The 23690-nt window shown below is 43.4% G+C and overlaps 1 protein-coding gene across 1 annotated transcript in view; it reads right to left on the bottom strand.

The window, feature by feature from the left end:
- Positions 1-3017: 3017 nt before the first annotated feature.
- Positions 3018-23690, bottom strand: part of LOC122664671 (transmembrane protein 33 homolog) — a 34376-nt gene continuing 13703 nt past the window's right edge. Inside the window, exons 7-9 of the mRNA XM_043860605.1 lie at positions 4142-4255; positions 3989-4028; positions 3018-3459 (exon numbers count right to left, since the gene is read on the bottom strand). Of these exons, the coding sequence (XP_043716540.1) occupies positions 3307-3459; positions 3989-4028; positions 4142-4255 (307 nt within the window). The 3' untranslated portion in view covers positions 3018-3306. The remainder of the gene's footprint in view (positions 3460-3988; positions 4029-4141; positions 4256-23690) is intronic.

Here is a 23690-nt window from a genome sequence, read left to right as displayed (position 1 = left end):
TTATGTCCATGAACCATGCCACATGGTTTATGTTTCTTTAGATTTGAGAAGTGGGAATGAAACTGTATCCATATTTTAAAATCGTTCATGCACGCTTAGGTTGCCTAGGCGCCGCCTAGCGGTCACCTTATCACCTAGACACTTAGGAAGTTGGGTTCTTGTGCTTGGATTGTACTTTAGAGGGAATATGGAACAGGCTTGAAATAATGGTTGCTGGAAGAGGCCAAGTTTCGGAGGTCTTTTTTGAATAAATTGGGACTAGGGGGTTTGTTGATCATGGAGCTAGACGTGATTAGATGTTGCTTAACAAGGATATTCTCCTTCTGGACAGATGACTGGTTCCATTTTTTTGGGAAGTGGAGATGCTTGATTTATTGATTGGTTGGGTCTGATCATGATCTTGAGGTAGAAGAAATCCTAAACAAAATGGACGGATTGCTGAGGAAGAAGAGGTGCAGTTATTAGTGCCAGATGACTAATACAAAGCATGAGGAAACTTTCAGCACTAAAGCAATGAAAGCACTTGGTACTGTTTGTCCATATGATATATAGATAAAAGAACCCTGAAAGGCAGCATCTCCCTTGCGCCCAGACTCGAGGGTACAAATTACTATCCTACCCCCATGAAAGGCGTAAATCCCATCCCTATTGATGCTTCCACAGACACTCCCATTGGCCCCTCTATTGGCACAGGGATCACGTTGCCTTTCAAGGAACCCTCTCCCTATATATTTGTAGGGAAAAAGAACTATGTTTGGGAGTGTGACTCCTATGGCCAAACATAGGATGGAGCAAAATGACCACTTTGCCCTCTATGAGTCAGAAATCTACTTTCGTGCGCGCTTCCATTCGCCCCCATACTGGCACATAGGAGCATGACCCCTACACACATGTGGGGGCCAGAGAAGTACACACAAAAGCATCAACAAGATGGGCATTTCTGCCTTTCATGGGGTAGGGTGGTCATTCCCCCCCCCCCCACTTTGTGCTTTGGTGTAGGAGCCACGCTCCCCCCACTGAGTTATTTTTTCCCATGGGAGAGGGTTCTCTGAGCAAGCGTCACAAAGAAATCCACCTATGAGGTGTAGTAAAATGCTATCGTACAGTGGAGGGTAGAAGGACATTTTATGTGAGGCAGAGAGAAAGACACAGAGATGCTAGTGTACTCTATGTCAGCGACTCGGAAAACCTTTTTCTATAAATCTAAGGTAACTATTCTCAGGCGCTAGATGAAGTTTGTCCATTGGGAACAGGTATGTAGGAATCGATATCGGATATAGTTTCGGTCCTAGCTGATACCAATCTGGATTGGACAGATCTACCCGTTTTTTTTTTTTTTTCAAAAATTATTTTTTTAAGTTTATTACCCTTGGTCTGTACCGATCCACAGAGATAAGATCAGCCAAGAATTGGTGTTGGCCTTTGCCAATACTGATACGAATCAGCCGATCTGGTACTGATTCCTCAAACCACTGTGAGAAGAATGTAGATTCAAGAATTACCATTGACAGAGACAGATCGAGCATGGTACTTTATTTAGTGGATGTGGTAAACTTGGTCTCATGATCAAAACAGAAATCTAAGCAGACAGTGATGTTTAATGTAGTTTTCTATGAATTATTTTTTCCTTTTTGACTTTAAATTTGTAGATCTCCAAAAGAAGATTTAACTGACACTGTATGATATGAGCAAGATTTCCATTTTCTCTCGATAGCTAGCTAGGATTTTCAAAAAATTTGATCATACAACTTGAAATTTGTTGTTCTAGGTGATTCGTAGAGACATGCTGACCAATAATCTTTGCACATAACTTTGTTTTAAGATATTCTAGAAATGAATCCAATCCAACTTTAGACCAAAGACTATAAAAATCAATTAATGACAACAAAGATATTGAAATTAAATTCTTGAAAAGTATTTGCTGCAACTACTTGCTTAATTACACATATCAAGACCAAAAATCTAAGGTCGATAGCAGAACCAGAGGTCGTTCTACTTCACAATTTTCTTTCAAGATCCAAAACCATTTAGGAGTATGAATTGGAACGCAATTGGATGTATTCCCCAGAACTGAATATCATAAACCATAACATACTGCAACACGGAAGTTAAAACGCATTACTGTTGTTAAAGCTATGGAAACTGTGTATGTTCTGCATACCCTGAATTTGAGCTAGGAATGCCTTTTACTGTATTCTTCTTAAGCCCATACTCACCACAACCCCCCTCCCCATTTGGGTTACAGGTCTAACAAAACGACCATTTCCCATGTAAGGAAATGATGACAATTCACAAAGTATATACAACTGCAAAAGAAACCGTATTAAAGGGTCTCATGGGCGTTCAAGCCCTCTTTAAAATCCATGAAACAAGGTGAAACAAGGTCCCGTTGTCCAGGATTTTCATGGAGTTGGGACCAAGGAACTGACAGAACGTTTTAGTTTTGAGTTAAACTATCAAAAAGACACCAAATCAGGTACTACAATAAGAAGGAAAACATTGGATTACAGAAACTTAAAGGCAAACCGTTTGGAATTTGATTGAGTGAAATGAATACCAATTACCAACCAAAACAGACAACTGATCATCTGGACCACGACTGCTACTGTTCACGACGACAAAACCATGCAATCATGCTGGTGGGGGTAATGAAGGATCAGCTACTCGTGCCTTACCATTACTGTTTCCTCCGCATGCAACAACCTTAGTTCCTACTTCAACATCGCGACCCACGCACCATCTACACCTCCTCAACCACCCCAAACAGCTTTTGTGCCTGATATTTTCAAGTGGATGAACTTCCCCTCTCAGGTAAACCCGACCCAATATGCAAGATATAACTGCCAAAATTGTAATAACACATATCACAGAAAAAAATGGCCCAACAGATCCCGAATTATGCCAAGTACTGTTTGATACTGCCTCTGGATACATCAATGGTTGCTGCTCCCCTTGCTGATCAGGCATCGATGGAGTTTCCATGGTCATCTTAGAAGCAATTATAGCCCCAATCAAGGGGTTCATATATGCACACATTCATCAATATATCCATAAAACTAAACTTAAGTGGTACACTTCTTTAAGCAAATCATGTGGGTACGAGTGGGAGACAACAGAGAAAAAGAGGCAAAAGCAACTATCAACTTTAAGAAAAGTGTTCAGCTGACTTTTTAATTAAGATAGTTGCATGATCTATCAAAACTTTTAATAAAAAAGATTCCATCAATTAAAGTGAATCTCATATTCCCATGTGGCCTGTTTGATCATTTTCTTCATCATTCCTCATCTCACTTCCCTGTTGTGTTTTTACCTGAGCCACCATCTCTTGGCAAAAGAGAGTGGTGTATTCAAGAATGGAGCATACTGGTTGACAAGTGGATGCACAGTCCTGCCAATCTTAGCCCACACGCTCTGCTGGTAGCTAGCAGTCACAGGAGCCTTATACTTGAGCTTCAAGAGCTGCCAGAGAGAGGTCCAAGAGGCAAAATAATGAGGAACCATTAAGCAATAAATTGGAATTTTAATCGATGCTTGAAACATGGATTGAAAAGTCTAGATGTGAACTGTAGTGGAAAAGAATCTCTCAAGTCTGTGCTGTAGGCAGAGAGAATACTTCAAAGTAAAGCTAAACTAACCTAACCTCTACAACTGCCATGTAGAACACAAAAACAGTCTGCTCTGAGTGACCTAAATCAGAAGGCCACACATGCAAGGTCCCATGGCTCCCAAAGCAGCATTTATTAGATGTAAAAGTAATCAGATAAATCCTGTTTCATCAGCTCTTTGGAAATTATTTTTTACCTCTATTGCACGGAGCCCTCATTGTTGACCAATGACCTATAAAGTTGGATGTCTAGCCACATTCTCATGTGAACCATATGGCAGTTAAAAAGTAACAACCATGTAAATTTCTTTAACTGGTTGAAACCTAACATGTACAGGAGATGCTACAAGCGGAAAATAATTACTGGGAAGGAACAAAACAAACCTGCCAGTACATAAATGTTTGTACTATGTTACGTTGCCACCTGCATCCACCAAATTAACTTTATTGTCAATGTTCAAAGTTTGAACAGAAAAACATTTGAAGCAAGGGGGGTGGGGGGAGGGGGAGGGAAAAGACTAGGATTGAACAACTGACGAGAACAGTGAAACGATTAGGAGGAAACCCAGTGCAATCTCAGCATGTGCAGTCAGTATGTTGAGGGTAGTTGTGTTCGTCTCAACCCATAAACAAGGATCCTCCATATACTTCCTGTTCATAAGAGAGGATTAGACAAGTTAGCAGAGAACTTCTGTGAGTAACAAAAAGAAGATGATCACAGGCAGAAGATCCTAGCCTAATATTTAACTGAAGCAGAAAAAAGACCTGCTTGACAAATGTGTAGTCTATGATCAAAAGCAATAATACAAGGGAGTGGATAACTTAATCCGTGACAAAAACATAGGGTAATAAATTAGATATCTGAACCGGGGAGGCTGGAATGGATGCTGTATCAGCCACTGACTATATAAAATTCTCTTTAAACCATCTCTTCTCCATAAACAAGAAATTCAAAACAACATTATGACCCTCTGCAGACCCTGCAGTGGCGGGAGCCTCATGCACTGGGTACGCCTTTTTTAGCAAGAGAGTGTGAGATGCAAAAGCCCCATGGAGCCTGTTCTTGGAGTGAGACCCATGATCCATGGAGATCTTTATTTCTTTATTTATTTTTGGCTCTGGCTTTCTTTATGCAATATTTGTATAACTCCAGTCAGATATGAGTGACAAACTGATTATTCCTGTAACTTCTCTGTAGTCTGTATATCTTAGAAAAGAAGAAAACAAGAGGAAGGGGGGAAAAAGAAGAAAATCACTGCTCCAGGCCAGAGAAAAAGTGATTGGCATAAGAGATCTTAATTGATCTGAGCAGAATTAACTATAAAACCAACCCCATGAGAAATAACACAGAACAATTAACTCAAGAAAAAGAGAAACAAAAATTAAATAATAATTTATCCCAAAATCCATTTCAGCAACTAAGGAACTAAACAGTTTATCAACAAATTTTAAGGTGGTAAACAAGTAAACTTTTACAACAATAAAGTTAACTCTTCAAAGGTGATGTTTGTTTTATGTTACCTTCAGTTAGGGTAACCTAGTTAACTCTTAGTCATTAAACTTCATCTGTGAATTTTGGAGTAATAAAAGTGACGGAGAAAGATGGGAGATTTCTTGTTCCTTATTTTAGCTCACAATTTAGTGACTTACACATCTGCAAGGTGGCATTGCATCACATCAGCAATTACATTGCACACGGCCACATCAAAATAACACTTAGTCCTTTCTCTTCCATCCATTTTCTTGTTAAAATGGAAGCAAATCGATGGCTAACTGTTTAACAAGTGATGTTCCAGTCCAGGTTTCATAGCAAAACCCAAATACTCTTTACCAACAAAGGTAGCTGGCATCTTGAAAATCCATTGGCATGAAATTCATAGAACAAAGAATCATATCTGAAAAACAGCCTGAATTTGTTCTACTACTCACTTGGAAGAGAGGTCAGAGGTTTGAGCATTGTTGCAAAGAAAATAAAGAATGACAAGGAGAAAATTTTAAAGGATTTCCTAAAGCCCAAAACCTACAGTTCATATGCTGATGTGGCAAAAAGAACTCCTTGAGACACTATGAGAGATGAAACTTCCAGACTTCTACTCTCCAGTAAATAAAGGTCCTGGGTGAGATACAACCATGAGAGGAGGGAGATAGAGATTGGACACGAATATAGGTCTTTCTGCTTCTGGGCAACATTATACAGCCCCAGATGGATAGAGGGAAGAATCAGCTCCCACACTAGAAATGCTCTAAGAATCAGATGTTTTTCTACACACAATTTGTTAAGAAGGTTTTCTTCTCAAGTGCACGGAGAATGGATAGAAGACCAAATGTGAAACACTTGCCAACAAACAACAGAGCCTAATCTAACAAAAGAATCTATTATGATGCCTATCCAATAAGAAAGAAAAGGGTAATCTATTTTCAATTCCATATAACCAACCACCATAAAAACTATGCCTGTAATAGAAAAGTCTAACCTAGACTGATCCATAGGTTGTGATCGCATCATTGGTGCAAAATCCATAGAAAAGAAAAGTATTAACAAAGAAAGGGTAATAAACTGGAAAGTGAACTAAAAGAAATTAGCTCCTTTGGAATTATGGAAGTAAAAAAGATATCATAGGATGCCTGAAAATTTCATAGAAGTTTAAAACCTGTTTGTGCTCTACTCTCTTCACTGGTCAACCAATTGGAAGCAGTTCTGAGGCTTATACTCCCCCACCCTGACAGGTATGCAGTTCCTCATTGCTATCTAGCATCTGGCCCCAGTGATGCATGTTTGTACTTGAGACGTCATTGTTTTATACTTTTTACTAAATAACAATGTTCTCAGACCTGAACTGGATGGACTGGACTGGCCAGTTGAACCTGGTTGACTTGTCATCTGCCAAAGGAAATGGGTTGAAATGAACCTCTGGCCTACCTAAAAAATTTGTTGTTTTTAAAAACATTCATTTAATTGGGACAGTTCAGCCATCAAAGCAGCAGAGTACATTGAGCAATTGGATGAATTTCTGGGTCTGAATTTTCCAGTGAGAAACCCTAATGCCTGTCACTTTGCACTCTCCCCCTTTCTCTTTCTATCTATCTCTTCTGTTCTTCAAATCTTAAGAAATGGGAGACAGAGAAACTTCCTAGTTTGAGAGAGACACATGTCACTCTTCTTTAGATCCTAAGATCAAAACACAGACGTCGGTAGGACAGTGAGATCTGACTTTCCAGGGACAACTGAGAAATGAGAACAGCAGAATTGAAAAGACACAGGATCGCCTCTCCATTCATTTTGCCAACAAAAGTTTCAGCAACAGGGATTCCCCACTTTTCTCTTATATCTGGTCCTCGTAGCATCAACCTTGATGAACCGCTTCAACATCTTGTTCTTCACATCAGAACTGTTGAATCTCCTTCAAATAATTCTGCTGCAACTGGTTTGCTGCCTCTTGGTCAGGAACAGATAAGAGTCCCAAATGATGAGTAAACCTGACGGTGATGGCGGAGGGAGTTTAACCGCCATGTAAGGCATAGATCATAGTTGTCAAGGCGCCTAGGTGAGCCAAAGCAGTGGCAGGGTGCCTAGGCATCACCTAGTCGAGCAAAGCATTTGTATGTAAAAGGGGGGTAAGTGGCTTATATATAATATAGAATCTTAATTTCCTCAGTTATAAATATAAAGAGGGGTCATGAATAAAGTAAAAATATAACTTTAAGTTAATTGTAAATATTGATATACAAAGGGCATATTTATAAATAAGATAGTTTACTAAATAAAATCTCAATTATTAGATTCCAGAGAAGAACTCTTGAGTAGGACTCTCGAGTTGCAGCAAGACGCTCAAGCATAGTTGTCAAGGCATCGTCTAGGTGCTGCTTAGGCAACAAGGCACTCTTGGGTGGCCTAGGAGATTGGTTGCCTTGCTTGTTTAGAGCACCTAGATCCAAAATACAGTAAATAGAAGGGATGAAAAGGTGGATATGAGGGAGAAAAGGGTGAAAACAGGGTAAATGATGGGAAAGTGGGGAAATAGGGCAGCAGTAGGTTAAGGAGGAAGCAAGAAGGAGAAGAAGCAGAAGCACTGCCACTGACAATGTCACTGCAATAGCAGCAGCGGTGCCGGTGTAAGAAGAAGAGGGGGAACGGGAAGATGATGCAGACCCGCCCAGCATCATGAAGAAGAACCAGCCCAAGGCCACCAACATGGCCGGCCAAGCTGTTCAAGGCCCAAGGAACTCCAAAACTGGCCAGGTTTGTGGAGACTCTTCACATACTTAGAGGATGATGACATGGCAAGCATTCTCCAAGAAAATCCCCGGGCTAAGAAATTTCTCTCTAGAGTCTCCTTGGAACAAGTGTCAATACCTTGGGGCAAGTTTCTATGTATTGGAATTATTAAGATATTTATTTTTTTCTTTTCTATTTTCTTTATGCACAATCTCAGCCCTAGGATTGTAGGGGGGATGGTTCAGATCATTTTAATGTTTGCAAGGATTGTAAACCTATAAAAAGGGAGTGAATTCTCATTGTAAGTGGCAGGTTTAATGAATGAAAATTGCTTTGTGTATTTCTTATAACCATGATGTGTTCTCTCCTTAGAACCTAGAAACCCTTGAAAATGTTTCTCTCCTTCCTAAAAGAGTAGGAGTTTTGTTCTTCACCTATATCCTGGAAGAGTTATAGGCCACCCTTAGAGTTGATTTGCATCCTAGAAGAGAAGTCACTCTACCCTTTGCTCCATCTAAATTACTTTCTTGTCCTTGAACTTGTCATCACTTCTAGCACAATTTCATATATCCTCCACTGGGACCTTGAGAAAATTTTCTTTGCCAAAGTGGTATCCCCATGAATCCTCTTTAATTTTTCACTGAAATCCGATCATTCTGATCTGTATTAAGGAAGTTATAGTCGTTTTTCTGAATAAGTGCAAGTCTGCCAATTTCTGCACAGCTTTTGATTGCTTTTGAGCTTGTGTAAACTCACTCTCCCAATCCGTTATTGAAAAGCCTAAGCTAGGCTTATATCAATTGGTATCAAAACGAAGGTTGTGGCAGGGCCAAAATTGGGGTAGAGCCAGGACATGTTAACCCGATGTACCTCAGTTGCACCTACGTGGAAGGGGAGATTATTGGGGTTCCACGAGGAAGGCAAAAATAATAATCCCACATCGGATGTGAGTAGCCTGATGTGGAGACTTATAGGTATTTGGGCACCCATTCCTTAACAGTTAGTTTTAAGATAAGTTCTACCCAAGTCCCTAACAAATGGTATCAAGGGCAAGGTTGTGGTAGGGCCAGGGTCTGGCGAGGCCAAAATTGGGGCAAAGGCAGGGCCTGGCAAATTGTTGTATCTCAGTTGCTCCTGCGTGGAGGGGGAGATTGTTACGGTTCCACGCAGAAGGAAGAAATAATAATCCTACATCGGATGTGAGTAGCCCGATGTAGAGACTTATAGGTACTTGGGCACCCTCTCCTTAGCGGCTAGCTTTTGAGGATGAGTTTTACCCAAGTCCTTAACAAGAATGATGTAAGCCTAGCCTAAGATCTTCAACAACGGATCAAGAGAATGACTTTACAGTTTACACAAGCTCAAAAGCCATCACACCTTGTGTAGAAATTGGCAGACTTATGCGACTTCAGAAAAAACAACTGTAACTTCCTTAAAACAGATTGAAATGATCGGATTCCAGTGGCAAATTAGAGAGGATTCACTGGGCAACCACTTTGGTAATGAAAGTTTACTCAGAGGCCCAGTGGAGGATATACAAAATTTTGCTAGAAGTGACGGCAATTGCAAGGACAAAAAAGTAACTTGGATGGGGCAAAGGGTAGAGTAACTTAATTCTCTCTAGTATGCAAATCAACTCCAAGGGTGGCCTACAACTCTTCCAGAATGTAGGTGAAGAACAAAACTCCTACTCTTCTAGGAAAGAGAAAATATTTTTAAGGGTTTCTAGGCTGAACTCTTCTCGGTTCAAAGGGCAGAACTCATCATGGTTCTAAGAAATGCTTAAAGCAATTTTCATTCATCAAATTTACCACTTACAATGAGAAATCACTCCCTATTTATAGGCCTTAGAATCCTTAAAACATCAAAATAATCTCAAGCATCCCCTATAATTCTAGGGTTGAGATTGCGCATAGAGGAAATAAAAAGGAAAAACATAAATAGCTTAATAATTCCAATACATAGAAACTTGCCCCAAGGTATTGATACTTGTTCCTAGGCATTGATATTTGATCCAAGGAGAAGACTCTAGGAAGAAATTTCTTAGCCAATGGAATTTCTTGGAGAATGCTTGCCACATCATCATCCATTAAGGATGTGAAGAGTCTCCACAAACCTGGACGGTTTTGGAGTTCCTCAGGTATTGAACAGCTTGGCTGGCCATGTTGGTGGCTCTGGGCTGGTTCTTCTTCATGATGTTGGTCAGGCTTGTACCATACTCCCAAAAAGAATTCATCCTTGAATTCTCTTCCAACTCAAAAAGTGTTGTCTTGCCACTGGGATCAAATACAAACCAAATAAAATGTTGAAGTGTAACGCTTGTAGCAAGTAGGAAATCCAGCTCCAATGTTCTTGACTCGTTAAACAACTTGAGTGCCAAAACAAAGAAATAATATCTTCTTGTTGCAAGACCTCCTAGTATGTTTATGTAAGGAAATGAATTCAAACTCGAACCACTAAGAATACAAGTGAGGTTTTGCCGAGATGATGAAGAAGTATCCGTCAAATACGGATCTACATATGTACCAAAAGTACTGCATTCATTGGATGTGTATGTGATGCTCCATACACTGTTACAAATACAAAAATTGGTGCCTTTACGCAACATCTTCTTCTTCATGTAAGCTGTAAAAAGAGAGGGAAAGATGGGGTAAGGGAGCATGCAAGCTTGGTGCATAAATAAGGTGAGCTTGCCAATAAGGATCCATATAAGGGTCTTTCCGCACTCCGTTTATGCTAGAGAAGGAGATCAAACTTAAGTGAAAACAATTTGAATCCAAGTCTGCAAAAAGAGAGTAGTGAGGGCAAAAAATTGAATTTATAAGTAAGAAAATTCATTAAATAAAATCTCAAATTCTCAATGACTCGATTTAGAAAAGAACTGTCAAGACTTACGAGTTGCGGTGATGAGCGAAACGATGCTCAAGTTGCAAAGAACAACTCTTGACTTTTTTGATGAGTTACGATACTCAACCCTTGAAGAAGTTTCTCTCTTTCCTAGAAGAGTAGGGGTTTTTGTTCTTCACCTACATCCTAGAAGAGTTGTGGGCCTCCCTTGGAGTTTTTACATCCTAGAAGAGAAGTCACTCTACTCTTCGCTCCATCCAAGTTATTTTCTTGTCCTTGCACTTACCGTCACCTCTAGCACAATTTCGTATATCTACCACTAAGACTCTGAGAAAACTTTCTTTACCAAAGTGGTACCCGTGAATCCTCTTTAATTTGCCACTAGAATCTGATCATTCCGATATCTATTAAGGAAGTTACAATCGTTTTTCTAAAGTCACGCATGTCTGCCATTTCTACACAGCTTATGATTGCTTTTGAGCTTGTGTAAATTCACTCTCCCGATCCGTTGTTGAAGAACTTAGACTAGGCTTACATCATTTGGGCATATTTTTACATTACTCATAAACCCCTCTTTATATTTATAACTAAAAAAATTAAGTCTTCTATATTATATATAAGCCCCTTGCCTCCCTATTTACATACAAACGCTTTGCTCGCCCAGGCACCCTACCACCGCTTTGGCTTGCCTAGGCGCCATGCATAGTTGTCAAGGCGACAAAGCGACCCAAGGCATTGGAGGGGTGTCTAAGCGTCACACCCCTATTCCAGACAAGGAATATAATATCATATAAAGGGTGACTAGGACGACGCTGTCATCCTACTAAACCGCCCCGATCATCGACAAAGTTGTCCTAACGCATACCATATCCAATATTAACACAATATAATATTAGAATGCGTAAAAGAGGAATATTATATTCCAAGGATCGTAGTATCATGAAGCGTATAAATCGAATAGTTACAAGATGTTCAAAGCTAGATGATAAATACAGAATTAGTTACATTTCCAAAGACCATCTAATAACTATCAAAAATGGTATTACAAGAAGTATTTCACCATAGGCCTTAGCCTCAAAAGTAATCAAAAAGGGATCGAGTCCCGAATATCCTCACGGCCCGTAGGCACAATCATCGCAAGGACACCCGTCGCCATGTTCCTCAAACACGGCCTCTGGTTCCTCCTCACCGATCTCATCGTATCCCGAGGCTGAACTCCAAGTCCCGCGAGATATCCGCACCGCATCATAATCCAAAAAGTGTGCGCACGAGGGGGTTAGCTCCACCGAGCCGATGAGGGGATGGGAATGCACAAACACGCACCACATAGTCCAACGATGTATGCACATGTTAAGTCCATTTTTCCACCTAACAAACAACTAAGTCAATGGCGTATGCTCTCGCGACAACTCGGGAGACACGTGGTCACTTAACTTATCGCCACAACGAAACCTCAATTGTCACGTGGGACCTACGCCGATCGAAGCCTCCAAGACCACTCAAATGCGGACCCTCGATAACCAATACTACCACGATCGGCCTCTCCCACCTCCACGTAATCCGGTGACCGATTACCCAACACCTAAACCCCGTTGGTAAGGGTCGTAGCATAAGGGTGTGAAATCCTAGCCACAATATACTACAAGTCCTATCGTCCCGAGAGGTAATCCGGCGCATCAACTTTTCATCCGGTTTAGTGCCCTTACCAAGACGGCACGGCGCATAGCTTCAACATGACATTCAACAAAATTTCTTCATAAATGTATATAGTGTTCGGGGTTCCGCACGGTACCCACCGCACCGAGACCCATCAAGGTATCACATTACCAATCAACATTATAACAATTGTATGTAAGAGTACGCATTATACGCAAACATGCTTATTAATTATAATGATTACATAATATATAATGCACATAATAACAAGCCCAAACGACCAAACCCACTCACAACGTATACGCCAAACACCACGATTATCGTTGTCGCCTCGATCAAGCAATAAGCCACAAAAGCGAATATATTAACCTATACAAAGAGTGGAATAAGGTTAAACGAGCGAAAGGAAAGGATCCCCAAAAGGTCTCCCATAAACACTTAAGTATAAGGTTCCAAAACAAAGTGGTTGCAGGAGTGGTTTCGTACGCCCAAATTCGCAACCACATGTAAATCCTAGGAAACCGGGGTTCGGGACAGCTTTAGTCAAGGTCGGATGCGTGATGTGGTTTCGAAAATCGAAACCGAGTGTAAATCCGACCTTCACAGGGCTCAGGACAATTTTGGTCAAGGTCGGATGCGATGTGGTTTCGTAAAATCAAAACCGAAGCGTAATCCGACCTTCAGAATCCTTCTCGAAGGTAATTTCAGGTGGTTTTCGCGTGTCCGAACCCACACGTAAACCCTCACACCTTCGGTCCAAAACCCGAAGGATTCTCCTCCAAGGACCCCATTTCAAGTGGTTTTAAAGCACAAGGACTTCTAGAAACTCCATCCTAAGCTCATTAGGGTCCAACCTTAAATCTCTCAAATGGCAATGAGAACCTCACATTAGGGCTCATAATGGAGCGAAATAACTCCACCATAGCTCGGCTTTAAAGCTCCATCGACTCCCTAGGTTCCAAGAGAGATCTAGGTCAATCTCTCCCATTACCCAACCCCTTTTAAAATCCAAAATGTAAGAAGGAAGAAGGTTCAATAGCTTACCTACCCCAAGATGAGAGCTCCACGATTTATGGCCCAAGAGATGGGGTCTCCACCTTCCTCCAAGCCTCTCTCTCCTTCCTCTTTCTCTTTCTCTCCTCTTTCTCTCCTCTTTCTCTCCTCCACGATTTAGGGTAGAAGAGGATGATGAAGGAGAAGCGATGTTCTCTCTCCCCTCATGGACTCATTTATAATAAATGGGTATTCGGGTACCTCTGATAATGGTCAGTGAGGCCTAATGGGTCAACCCATTAGCCCTATGTGGGTAAGTGGATGGAATAACCCATCATTGGGTCAATAGTTAAATGGGCCTGCCCACAACCTTAATTAGGGAAAAGCCCATTCTGTAGATGGGTTCATATGAGATGGGTATAAGTCCCCAATGTACTTCCTAAAGGTACGCGGACCCAAACTTAATTTATTCCCTTCTCTCATGAAATAACTCGAGCGGTTCAAGCCCGACCCGCACTTCGAGGTTACCAAGGAAGAATAATTAATAAGTCTTGAGACTAGAACTTACTTTTCCCCTGGCACGGTTTATTACCCACGACTCAATTTTCACACTGCAATGCTAAGCTCATCACCGAACGAATTATCCAATCGAGGTGACGGTCCAGATGCTCTTCCCGAACTCCTCGCTTCCCGGGCGGTACTTGAGGGTAATCGACTTAAGTCGCCGCAACGAACTTTCCCACCTGGCGGTCGAGGAATCTTTCCTCCACAGCAAACCCGTCTTGTGGTCAACGATTTTGTAGCTAGGTTCACCATCATGGAGAACAGTCACCAAAGATACATGGCAAATGGGTATCTACACGTCACGAGAAGAAATGATATTTAATTATATCCCGGGTACGGTATAACATCCCCCCCTTATAAGAAATTTCGTCCTCGAAATTTGATGTACCTGTAGATAGGCAAGAAAAGGGTATTTCGCCCGCATCTCTACCTCCCCCTCCCAAGAAGCTTCCTTCCTGATGGTTGCACCATTTTATCTTCACATAATGAATGGGCCGGTTGCGAAGATGAACAACCTCGCTGTCCAAAATCTTTTCACACTCTTTTATAGGACATGTCGGCCGCAAGTTCTCGTGTGTTCATGCCACAATACATGGTTTCGATCACGGACATACTTCCTCAACACGGACACGTGGAAGACGCCGCGCACACCTTCTAAAGATGGAGGGAGCGCCAACCGATATGCCACCGGTCCAACTGCGGCAGGATCTCAAAAGGCCCTATAAATCTCGACTCGCCTTCTTTCATTAAAACGCATCACCCTTTTGGAGGGGATACCTTAAGGAACACTTTATCGCCGAGCAGCGAACTCAAGGTCCTTCCGCCTCAAGTCCGCATAACCCTTCGCTCGATCGAGCCGCTGATCCGCCACGAATCAAGTCCACCTTCTCGCATGTTGCCTCGAATCAACTCGGGTCCAAGAATACGCCGCTCACCTACTTCGCCCCAATATAACGGTCTCCGACACTTCTTCCCATAATCGAGCTCTCAAACGGTGCCATGCCTATAGTAGCCTGGTAATCGTTATTGTAAGCAAACTCAATAAGTGAGAGATGCTCGTCCCACTGCCTTCAGATATCAATGGCACAAGCTCTGAGCATATCTTCCAATGTCTGAATAGTCCTCTCCGATTGTCCGTCGGTTTGAGGTGGAAGGCTGTACTAAAACTCAACAATGTACCCATTGCCTTCTCGAAAACCCCCTTAACTTGGATGTAAATCGGGATCCCGATCGGAGATGATGCCGACAGAACTCCGTGTAGACGAACTACATTATCAATGTACAAGCGAGCCACTTGTCCATCGAATAGGTAATCTTCACGGGGATGAAGTGAGCCGCTTTGTCAATCTGTCAACGACAACCCATATGGTATCGACACCTCTAGGCGTGCGGGGCAACCCGGTGACAAAATCCACGGTAACATGCTCCCACTTCCACTCTGAACAGCAATGACTTTGTAGAGGCCATGAGGTCGCTGTCTTGTCCGCCTTCACCGGCCGACAAGTAAGACATTTTGCCACATACTCGCCACATCCTCTTCATTCCACTCCACCAAGAATATTCCTTCGCATCTCTATACATCTTCGTACTACCGGATGAATAGAATAGGGAGAGTCGCGGGCCTCACCTAACACTTCCTTCCTCAACCGAGGTTACTAGAACACATAGCCGTTGTCTCGAACATGAGAACACCACTGCTAAAGTAAAATCCGGCCTCGCGCAGTGTCCCCCGATAGCCTCAATAACCTTTTAATCTCCTCATCAAGCCTGGGCTGATTGAATTCGCCTACCAGGTGTGGATTGATCGATAAAGCCGATAGAGATAAGGTAACACCATCAACCAAGAATTCCAGGTCCATCCTTCTAGCTTCTCGATGAGTTTCTCACCGGCCGCTAGTGATGCCATGTGATAAGGACCGATTTCCGGCTTAGCGCATCCGCTACTACATTTGCTCTCGCACGGTGGTAATGGATAGTACAATCATAATCTTTCAACAACTCCAACCACCGTCGCCGCCTCATATTGAGCTCCTTTGGTAAAGAAGTATTTCGAGGCTCTTGTGATCACCGTATATTTCGCTCTTCTCACCATATAAATAATGTCTCCGCATCTTCGAGCGAAAACCACAGTGCAAGCTCCAAATCATGGGTCGGGTAATTCTTCTCATAGTCCTTCAATCGCCGAGAAGCATAGGCTACTACCTTCCCATCTCGCATTAGAACACAACCCAAGCCCAATTTAGATGCATCATCAGACTACCATCCCTCCAAGACCATTAGGAATGGTAAGGCATCGAGCGGAAACCAGCCTCCGCTGAGCTCTTGGAAGCTCTTTTCACAGCCTATCGCACCACTCAACTTCACTCCCTTTCGGGTCGGCCGTGTCATAGGAGCGAGAGCCTTGAGAAGTTCTCAATAAATCTCCTGAATAGCCACTAGTCCCAGGAAACTACGAATGTCCGCCACATTCTCGGGTATCGCCTACCAACTACTCGACTTCACTTGCAGTGGTCAACCTCTATACCCTTACCGCAAACAAGGTGTCCCAAAATGCCACCGTTGTAGCCAAAACTCACACTTATCAATTTGGCATAATCGCTTCTCCTTAGGCGTTGCAATACTAGGCGAAGATGGTCCGCATGCTCCTCTCGCTTTGGAATGTACCAAGATGTCATCAATGAAGACAATGACATACTTGTCTGAACATCGTGGAACACCCGGTTCATCAACTCCATAAAGGCGTCGGGCATTGGTCACCAAGGACATGACCAAGAACTCATAATGACCATAGCGAGATCCAATGTCTGTCTCACGATATCACTATTTCTCGATCTTCAATCGATGGTACCCTCGACGAGATCAATTTTCGAGAACACCTTAGCACTCGTAGTTGATCGAATAGGTCATCGATCCTAGGCAAAGGATACCGCTTCGATTGTCAATTTGTTGAGCTCACGGTAGTCAATGCACGACGCATACTACCGCCCTTCTTTTTCACAAACAACAGCGCTCCCAAGGAGATACACCGGGTCTAATGAAACCCTTCTTCAACAGTCATTCAACCGCTTCGTAGCTCCTTTAGCTCGGCTGGGGCCATCCTGTAAGGTGCCTTGATACTCGGGCTGCACCAGAATCAGATCTATCATGAACTCGTCTCGCGATCCGGTGGCAACCGCGTTAGATCCTCGGAAAGACATCCGGAAAGTCTCTCACCACGCACAACTCTTCCAAAGGCTCCTTTGGCTTCGCTGTCTATCACAGATGCTAGATAACACCGACATCCCTCTCGCCAACAACTGTCACTTGAGGGCGAGATGATAACCTTCTTGGGTCTCTCCCGCCTAGTACCCATAAACACAAACTCTTCACCTTCAAATTGGTTTGAATAGAACCTTCCTCTTCGAATGCAGTTAGATCTTTGTGAGTTGATAGTCAATCCATTCCCAAAATCACATCAAAGTCTTTCATATCCAGCAGATTTAAGCTTGCTTCGAGTCCGTGACCACCCACACATACCGGGCAAGGATCATAAACCGAGTCAAGTTCAACCTTGCTACCCGCTGGTGTACTCGACTATCAATTCTCGGGCCATTAGCTTTGGTTCAATGGACATCTTCTTAGCAAAACTAGGGGACACAAAAGAGTGTGATGCCCCAATCAAATAAAGCATAAGCAGCCGAGAGCAAACAAGAACGACACCGACAAGCAACAGACAACCAATCATAAAACAAAAGCTATAATATGCACATCTTAAGAGTAGAGTGCATTACCCGTAATAACACTGGGATCGGCCTGGGCCTCTTCATTTGTCGCGTAATACACCCGACCTCGAGATCTACGGGCCGGAGCAGAAGAAGAGAACGCACAACTCGCTGCTCAGGGTGCCTTTGTGTAGCCGCACTGGAGGACCTATCATCCGAGGATGAGGACAGCCTCGAACCATATGCCCGGACTCGCAATGTGTAACATATAAAAGTCTCGGGAACCATAGTGAGGAGTTGATGTAGGCCTCGGGCGCTGCACCGCATCTCGACCTCCGGATCGGACCAGGAAAAGTAGTAGTGTAGGATCCTCTCTTTTGGAATTTTGTGGATCCCCTAGGTTCATGAGAGTCATGGGTCTTTTACCACTCGAATGGCCCTGTAATTTTCTCTCTCTCTGGTCCTCAATCACCTTAGCGGCCCGGACTGCCTCAAGATAAGTAGGGTACTGTGTAGACCACGTAAGTACTAATGCTAGGTCTAAGCCCTTCTCAAACTTCCTAGCCTTCACATTCTCGGCCTTCATGTGTACCTGGGCGAAGTAAAACAGCTCTCAAAAGCTTACGGGTACTCAAGGACCGATTTGGATCCTCGAAAGAAGCTCATAAACTCGCACTCCTTCCTATCACAGGTTTTGAGGGAAGAAATTTTTGAAGAAGACTTCTCAATTGAGCCCAAGTTGCCTCAGGTGAGTCGCCCAAAAATGGTCTTTAGAGGAGAGCCACCACGCATCGAATCACCCCCGAGCCGGTAGGTAGCACACCGGATCTTGTCCGTGTCATTGAGACCGTATCACTTCAAAGATTCTCTCAAGATCCCTTATAAATGTTGCCGGAAAAAGGAATCATGGGCCATCTTATAGAAGGTCGAGGGCGATGTTTCGAAATCTTCCGACTTTAAGCAAGATCTACCTGGCCGAGCCACCGCTGATCAAGGAGTCACCAAGTGGGAGGTAGAGTAGGCCGCACCTCTGTGTCAAAGGAATTCCGGCAGATCTCGAGCCGCAGGAACACTAGGTACAATGCAGAACCCACAGGCAGCGGGGAGGATTGACTTGCACAGAGGAGGCACCGGCTGCCTTTCCCTAACAAAGGCTTGGAACATAGCAGCCATGTTTTGGTGATAAATTGGCGCCGCTCTTGTTGCGCTCCCTATGCTCGTCCAATGGATTGCAACCTATTGCTCAACAACGCGGCGACATCCGCATTATTACTAATTGGCGCGTGCTACCGTAGAACCGCATTCAAGCCTCACCGGCCTCTTCCTAGCAGCAGAGAACGGTTGGCATTCGACCGTGTATTAACCACGGTTCACACCTGGTTGCGCCAACACCCACGCTATAGGCACAATAGCAATATTAAGCAAACCAATCAAAAATCGATTTGCAAAGGTAAACACAAAGTTACACGAGGGGTAAGGGTAGCAATAATGAGGGTAATAAGCATTAGAAACAAGTTGGTTAAGCAAAACAGGTCAAAAACCCTTTTCGGCCGGTCGGATTTACGTGCGGTTTCACTAGGCTGCATCCGAGCGTAAAACCGAGATTCACAAGACCAAAGTCTGGTCTCGGAAACCGCGGATTCACAATGGTTTCATAATTTTGCATCCGAGTGTAAAACCGCATGGCCCAAAAACAGAATTTCTAACTCAAAACTCATTTTCAAAACCCATATTCCTATTTCTAAACACACCCTACGCTCTGAGAACCCAAAACCGCACTCGCTCTTGCTCCCTTTCCCTTCTAGGTGATTTTCGCACTCCAACCCACTCTTCAATGTATCCGATCGAGTTCGTGTATGACCTCTTCCTCTCTATCGATCTATCTCTTTCTCCCTTCGACTTCTCTTATGGAGAAACCCCAAAACCCATTTCGGGTTTACAAGGTTTGGGTTTTTTTGTTTTCTCCTAGCTAAATAGATGGATTATTGTCCATTCTCCATTCGTTTCCCATCATATGCAACCTAGTTGAGGTATTTCCCCCAATTTTGCACCTTCACCATGGGTTTGGGTTGGATTTTGGAGAAATCCCAAAACCCTAACCGAAAATTCTATTTCCTTTTTGCCCAAATCAAATTCGGTTTTGCTGGGTAGGCTTGGTGTATCTAATTTGGGGTTGTCTCAAGCCATTACTTATTTACTTCTTGCAATTGGAACTTCAAGAATCACATCTGAAATTTCCTTTTAGAGATTCAAGCATGATTTACCACAAATTAGCTCCATATATTGCTTGAACTAGGTATTTGGTATAAACTTCATGTTCTAGGTATAATATGGCCATGTATTTATATTGTTACTATGCCATTCAACTTCCAAACACAATCTGAAAATTTACTCTTTGGATCTCTTAGTATATTTCTTATCAAATCAGTCCAACTTTGTTTGAACTAATTGCTTGCATAATATAATGCTCTCCAAGCATAATGTGGCCATGTACATTTATTCTCTATGATTGCATCTACATAGTGGCCATGCATTCCCCTTTTTCCTAACTCCTTAGACCATTCACAACCAAATTTTCTAGTAAATTTCCTGCTGTAATTTGGTTAATCTGTTGTAGGAATCGAGGTCTAGGTTCTAATTCCTTATCTCCTTTCACGTATATCCGCTTAGACCTTAATATCCAAGCATGGACTTAATATGTTTCGTATTCTTGGCCTTCCTTGGTCGCAGTTAGGGAAGTAAATGGCTCTAGAACAAGGCGTGCACGGGCCGAACAAGCTGCCCCACCGCTTGGATGCACTATGGTTCCAAGACCTAGAGAAACAGGAGATGTACCAAGACCACTTTCGCTTAAGAATATCTTGAGGGGAGAGATGTGGCATCGAAGACCTCAAGGCCTACAAAGTAGGGCCGAGATTTGAAGCAATCGGGGTGGTCCAACCTCCTCAACCTTCCGAGCCATTCTATCCCAAGCTCATTCGTCACTTCTACGCCAACCTCGCACACCGAGAACCTAGGCACGCGAGATTACCGGATCATCTCTTATGTCAAGGGAGTCACCATATCCTTCACAGGAAGTAGGCAAGGCATCCTCAATGTAGCTATCCGGGAGAGAAGACCTCATCGCGCTCCACGGAAGAATCCCTACTCCTTTCTCAGAGAGAGGCATACAGGGAATTATACAGGGAGCTTACACGTGGGGCATTCGAGAAGAAAGGCCCGAGACTTCTTTTGCTAATTCTCCCGTGATATTGAGCGATCGCAAAGACAACATCGTGCCTATAGCAGGTCACCGCACCATGCCTTCCATCTTCGTAGGCTATGTGGCCTATCACCTCTACAAAGGCATTCCCATCTCGCCGCCCTACATTATCATGCGGACCATGGATCATGCGGCGAAAATCCCAGGAAGAACTTAGATTTACCCTATGGGAGGTTGCTCACCACTATTTTCCAGCATTTTGGAGTTGACTTGAGTGAGGAGGATCAAGACTTAACCGAAGATCCACCTCTAGATCGTAATGCAAAGGGCGAGGATGCGAATTACGATGGATGCATATAGCGATGGGGAGCCATTGGTCCCGGCAGAGGGCCACGGGCCCGAGCCTCGTGCATGGAGCCTCCTCCTCCGCCGGCCGTGCATGCGGCCTCTTCATCCGGCACGCTCCTAGTGGGTCTCGACATCGACGAGGATTCTTGCAGCCTCGGGGCCGATGAGCACCGCATGGCTCGTGGCTCAAGGAGTGAACACTGGGCTCGATGCATCGAGGACGCACGCATGGAGAGCTTCGAGCGGCCGGAGGACTTGCACTCCTACCTCCACGATGAGGGGAAGAGGATGAGCCCAAGAGCCGATGATGAGATGGAGCGTGACCTCCGGCCATTCCCACCATGCTCTCTGGACTCTTAGTTGTTTGTCTTTCCATGTAGTAATTTTTTTTTTTTTTTTCTTCTTTGTTGTAAGAAATTGAAGTTTACGCTCACCTGAATTTTTGTAATCACTCCTTTGCTTATGGAAATGTATTAACAACTGAAATTAAGGAATATATATATAAATATATACACTGTCTTTCCTTCCATCGTTGTTATTATTTGCTATTGTCTTCGGCTTTCTCCCTAACATTCGCACACATTCCAATTATGCATTGTTAATAGCTTTTACTTTAGCAACCTATCAGTGTAGAGTAAATCACAATTCCGCTAGATCGGCCGCGCAGAGCATCTCGCCTCGATACCACGCCGTCACACCCCTATTCCGCAGAAGGAATATAATATCATATAAAGGGTGACTAGGGCGACGCGTGTCATCCTACTAAACCGCCCGGATCACCGATACGTGTCCCAACGCATCCATATCCAATATTAACACAATATAATATTAGAATGCGAAAAGAGGAATATTATATTCCAAGGATCATAGATTGCGGAAGCGTATAAATCGAATAGTTACAAGATGTTCAAAGCTAGATGATAAATACAGAATTAGTTATATTTCCAAAGACCATCTAATAACTATCAAAAATGGTATTACAAGAAGTATTTCACCATAGGCCTTAGCCTCAAAAGTAATCAAAAGGGATCGAGTCCCAATATCCTCACGCCCGTAGGGCACAATCATCGCAAGGACACCCGCCGCCATTTCCTCAAACACGGCCTCCGGTTCCTCCTCACCGATCTCATCGTATCCCGAGGGTGAACTCCAAGTCCCGCGAGATATCCGTCACCGCATCATAATCTAAAAGGGCCAAGACAGGGGTTAGCTCCACCGAGCCATGAGAGGATGGGAATGCACAAACACGCACCACATAGTCCAATGATGCATGCACATGTTAAGTCCATTTTTCCACCTAACAAACAACTAAGTCAATGGCATATGCCATCGCGACAACTCGGAGACACTCGTGGGTCGTGCCCAAATTCTCGCAACCACATGTAAATCCTAGGAAACCGGGGTTCGGGACAGCTTTAGTCAAGGTCGGATGCGGATGTGGTTTCGTAAAACTCAAACCGAGTGTAAATCCGACCTTCACAGGGGCTCGTGACAATTTTGGTCAAGGTCGGATGCGCATGTGGTTTCGTAAAACCAAACCGAGCGTAAATCCGACCTTCACGAAATCCTTCTCGAAGGTAATTTCGGGTGGTTTCTTGCAGTCCGAACCCACATGTAAACCCTCACACCTTCAGTCCAAAACCCGAAGGATTCTCCTCCAAGGACCCCATTTCAAGTGGTTTTAAAGCACAAGGACTTCTAGGAAACTCCATCCTAAGCTCATTAGGGTCCAACCTTAAATCTCTCAAATGGCAATGAGAACCTCACATTAGGGCTCATAATGGAGTGAAATAACTCCACCATAGTGCTTCTTTAAAGCTCCATCGACTCCCCAGGTTCCAAGAGAGATCTAGGTCAATCTCTCCCATTACCCAACCCTTTTTAAAATCCAAAATAGAAGAAGGAAGAAGGTTCAATAGCTTACCTACCCCCAAGATGAGAGCTCCACGATTTACGGCCCAAGAGATGGGGTCTCCACCTTCCTCCAAGCCTCTCTCTCCTTCCTCTTTCTCTTTCTCTCCTCTTTCTCTCCTCTTTTCTCTCCTCCACGATTTAGGATAGAAGAGGATGATGAAGGAGAAGTGATGTTCTCTCTCTCCTCACGGACTCATTTATAATAAATGGGTATTTGGGGTACCTCTGCATTAATGGGTCACGAGGCCTAATGGGTCAACCCATTAGCCCTATGTGGGTAAGTGGATGGAATAACCCATCATTGGGTCAATAGGTTAAATGGGCCTGCCCACAACCTTAATTAGGAAAAGCCCATTCTTAGATGGGTTCATATGAGATGGGTATAAGTCCCCAATGTACTTCCTAAAGGTACGCGGACCCAAACTTAATTTATTCCCTTCTCTCATTAAATAACTCGAGCGGTTCAAGCCCGGACCAGCACTCGAGGTTACCAAGGAAGAATAATTAATAAGTCTTGAGACTAGAACTTACTTTTCCCCCGTCATGGTTTATTACCCACGACTCAACAGCTCGCCACTGCAATGCTAAGCTCATCACCGAACGAATTATCCAACCGAGGGACGTCCGGATGCTCTCTCCCGAACT

Source organism: Telopea speciosissima, chromosome 6, assembly GCF_018873765.1.
Source record: "Telopea speciosissima isolate NSW1024214 ecotype Mountain lineage chromosome 6, Tspe_v1, whole genome shotgun sequence".
Classification (NCBI taxonomy): Eukaryota; Viridiplantae; Streptophyta; class Magnoliopsida; order Proteales; family Proteaceae; genus Telopea; species Telopea speciosissima.
This window is presented reverse-complemented; position numbering and strand designations above follow the sequence as displayed.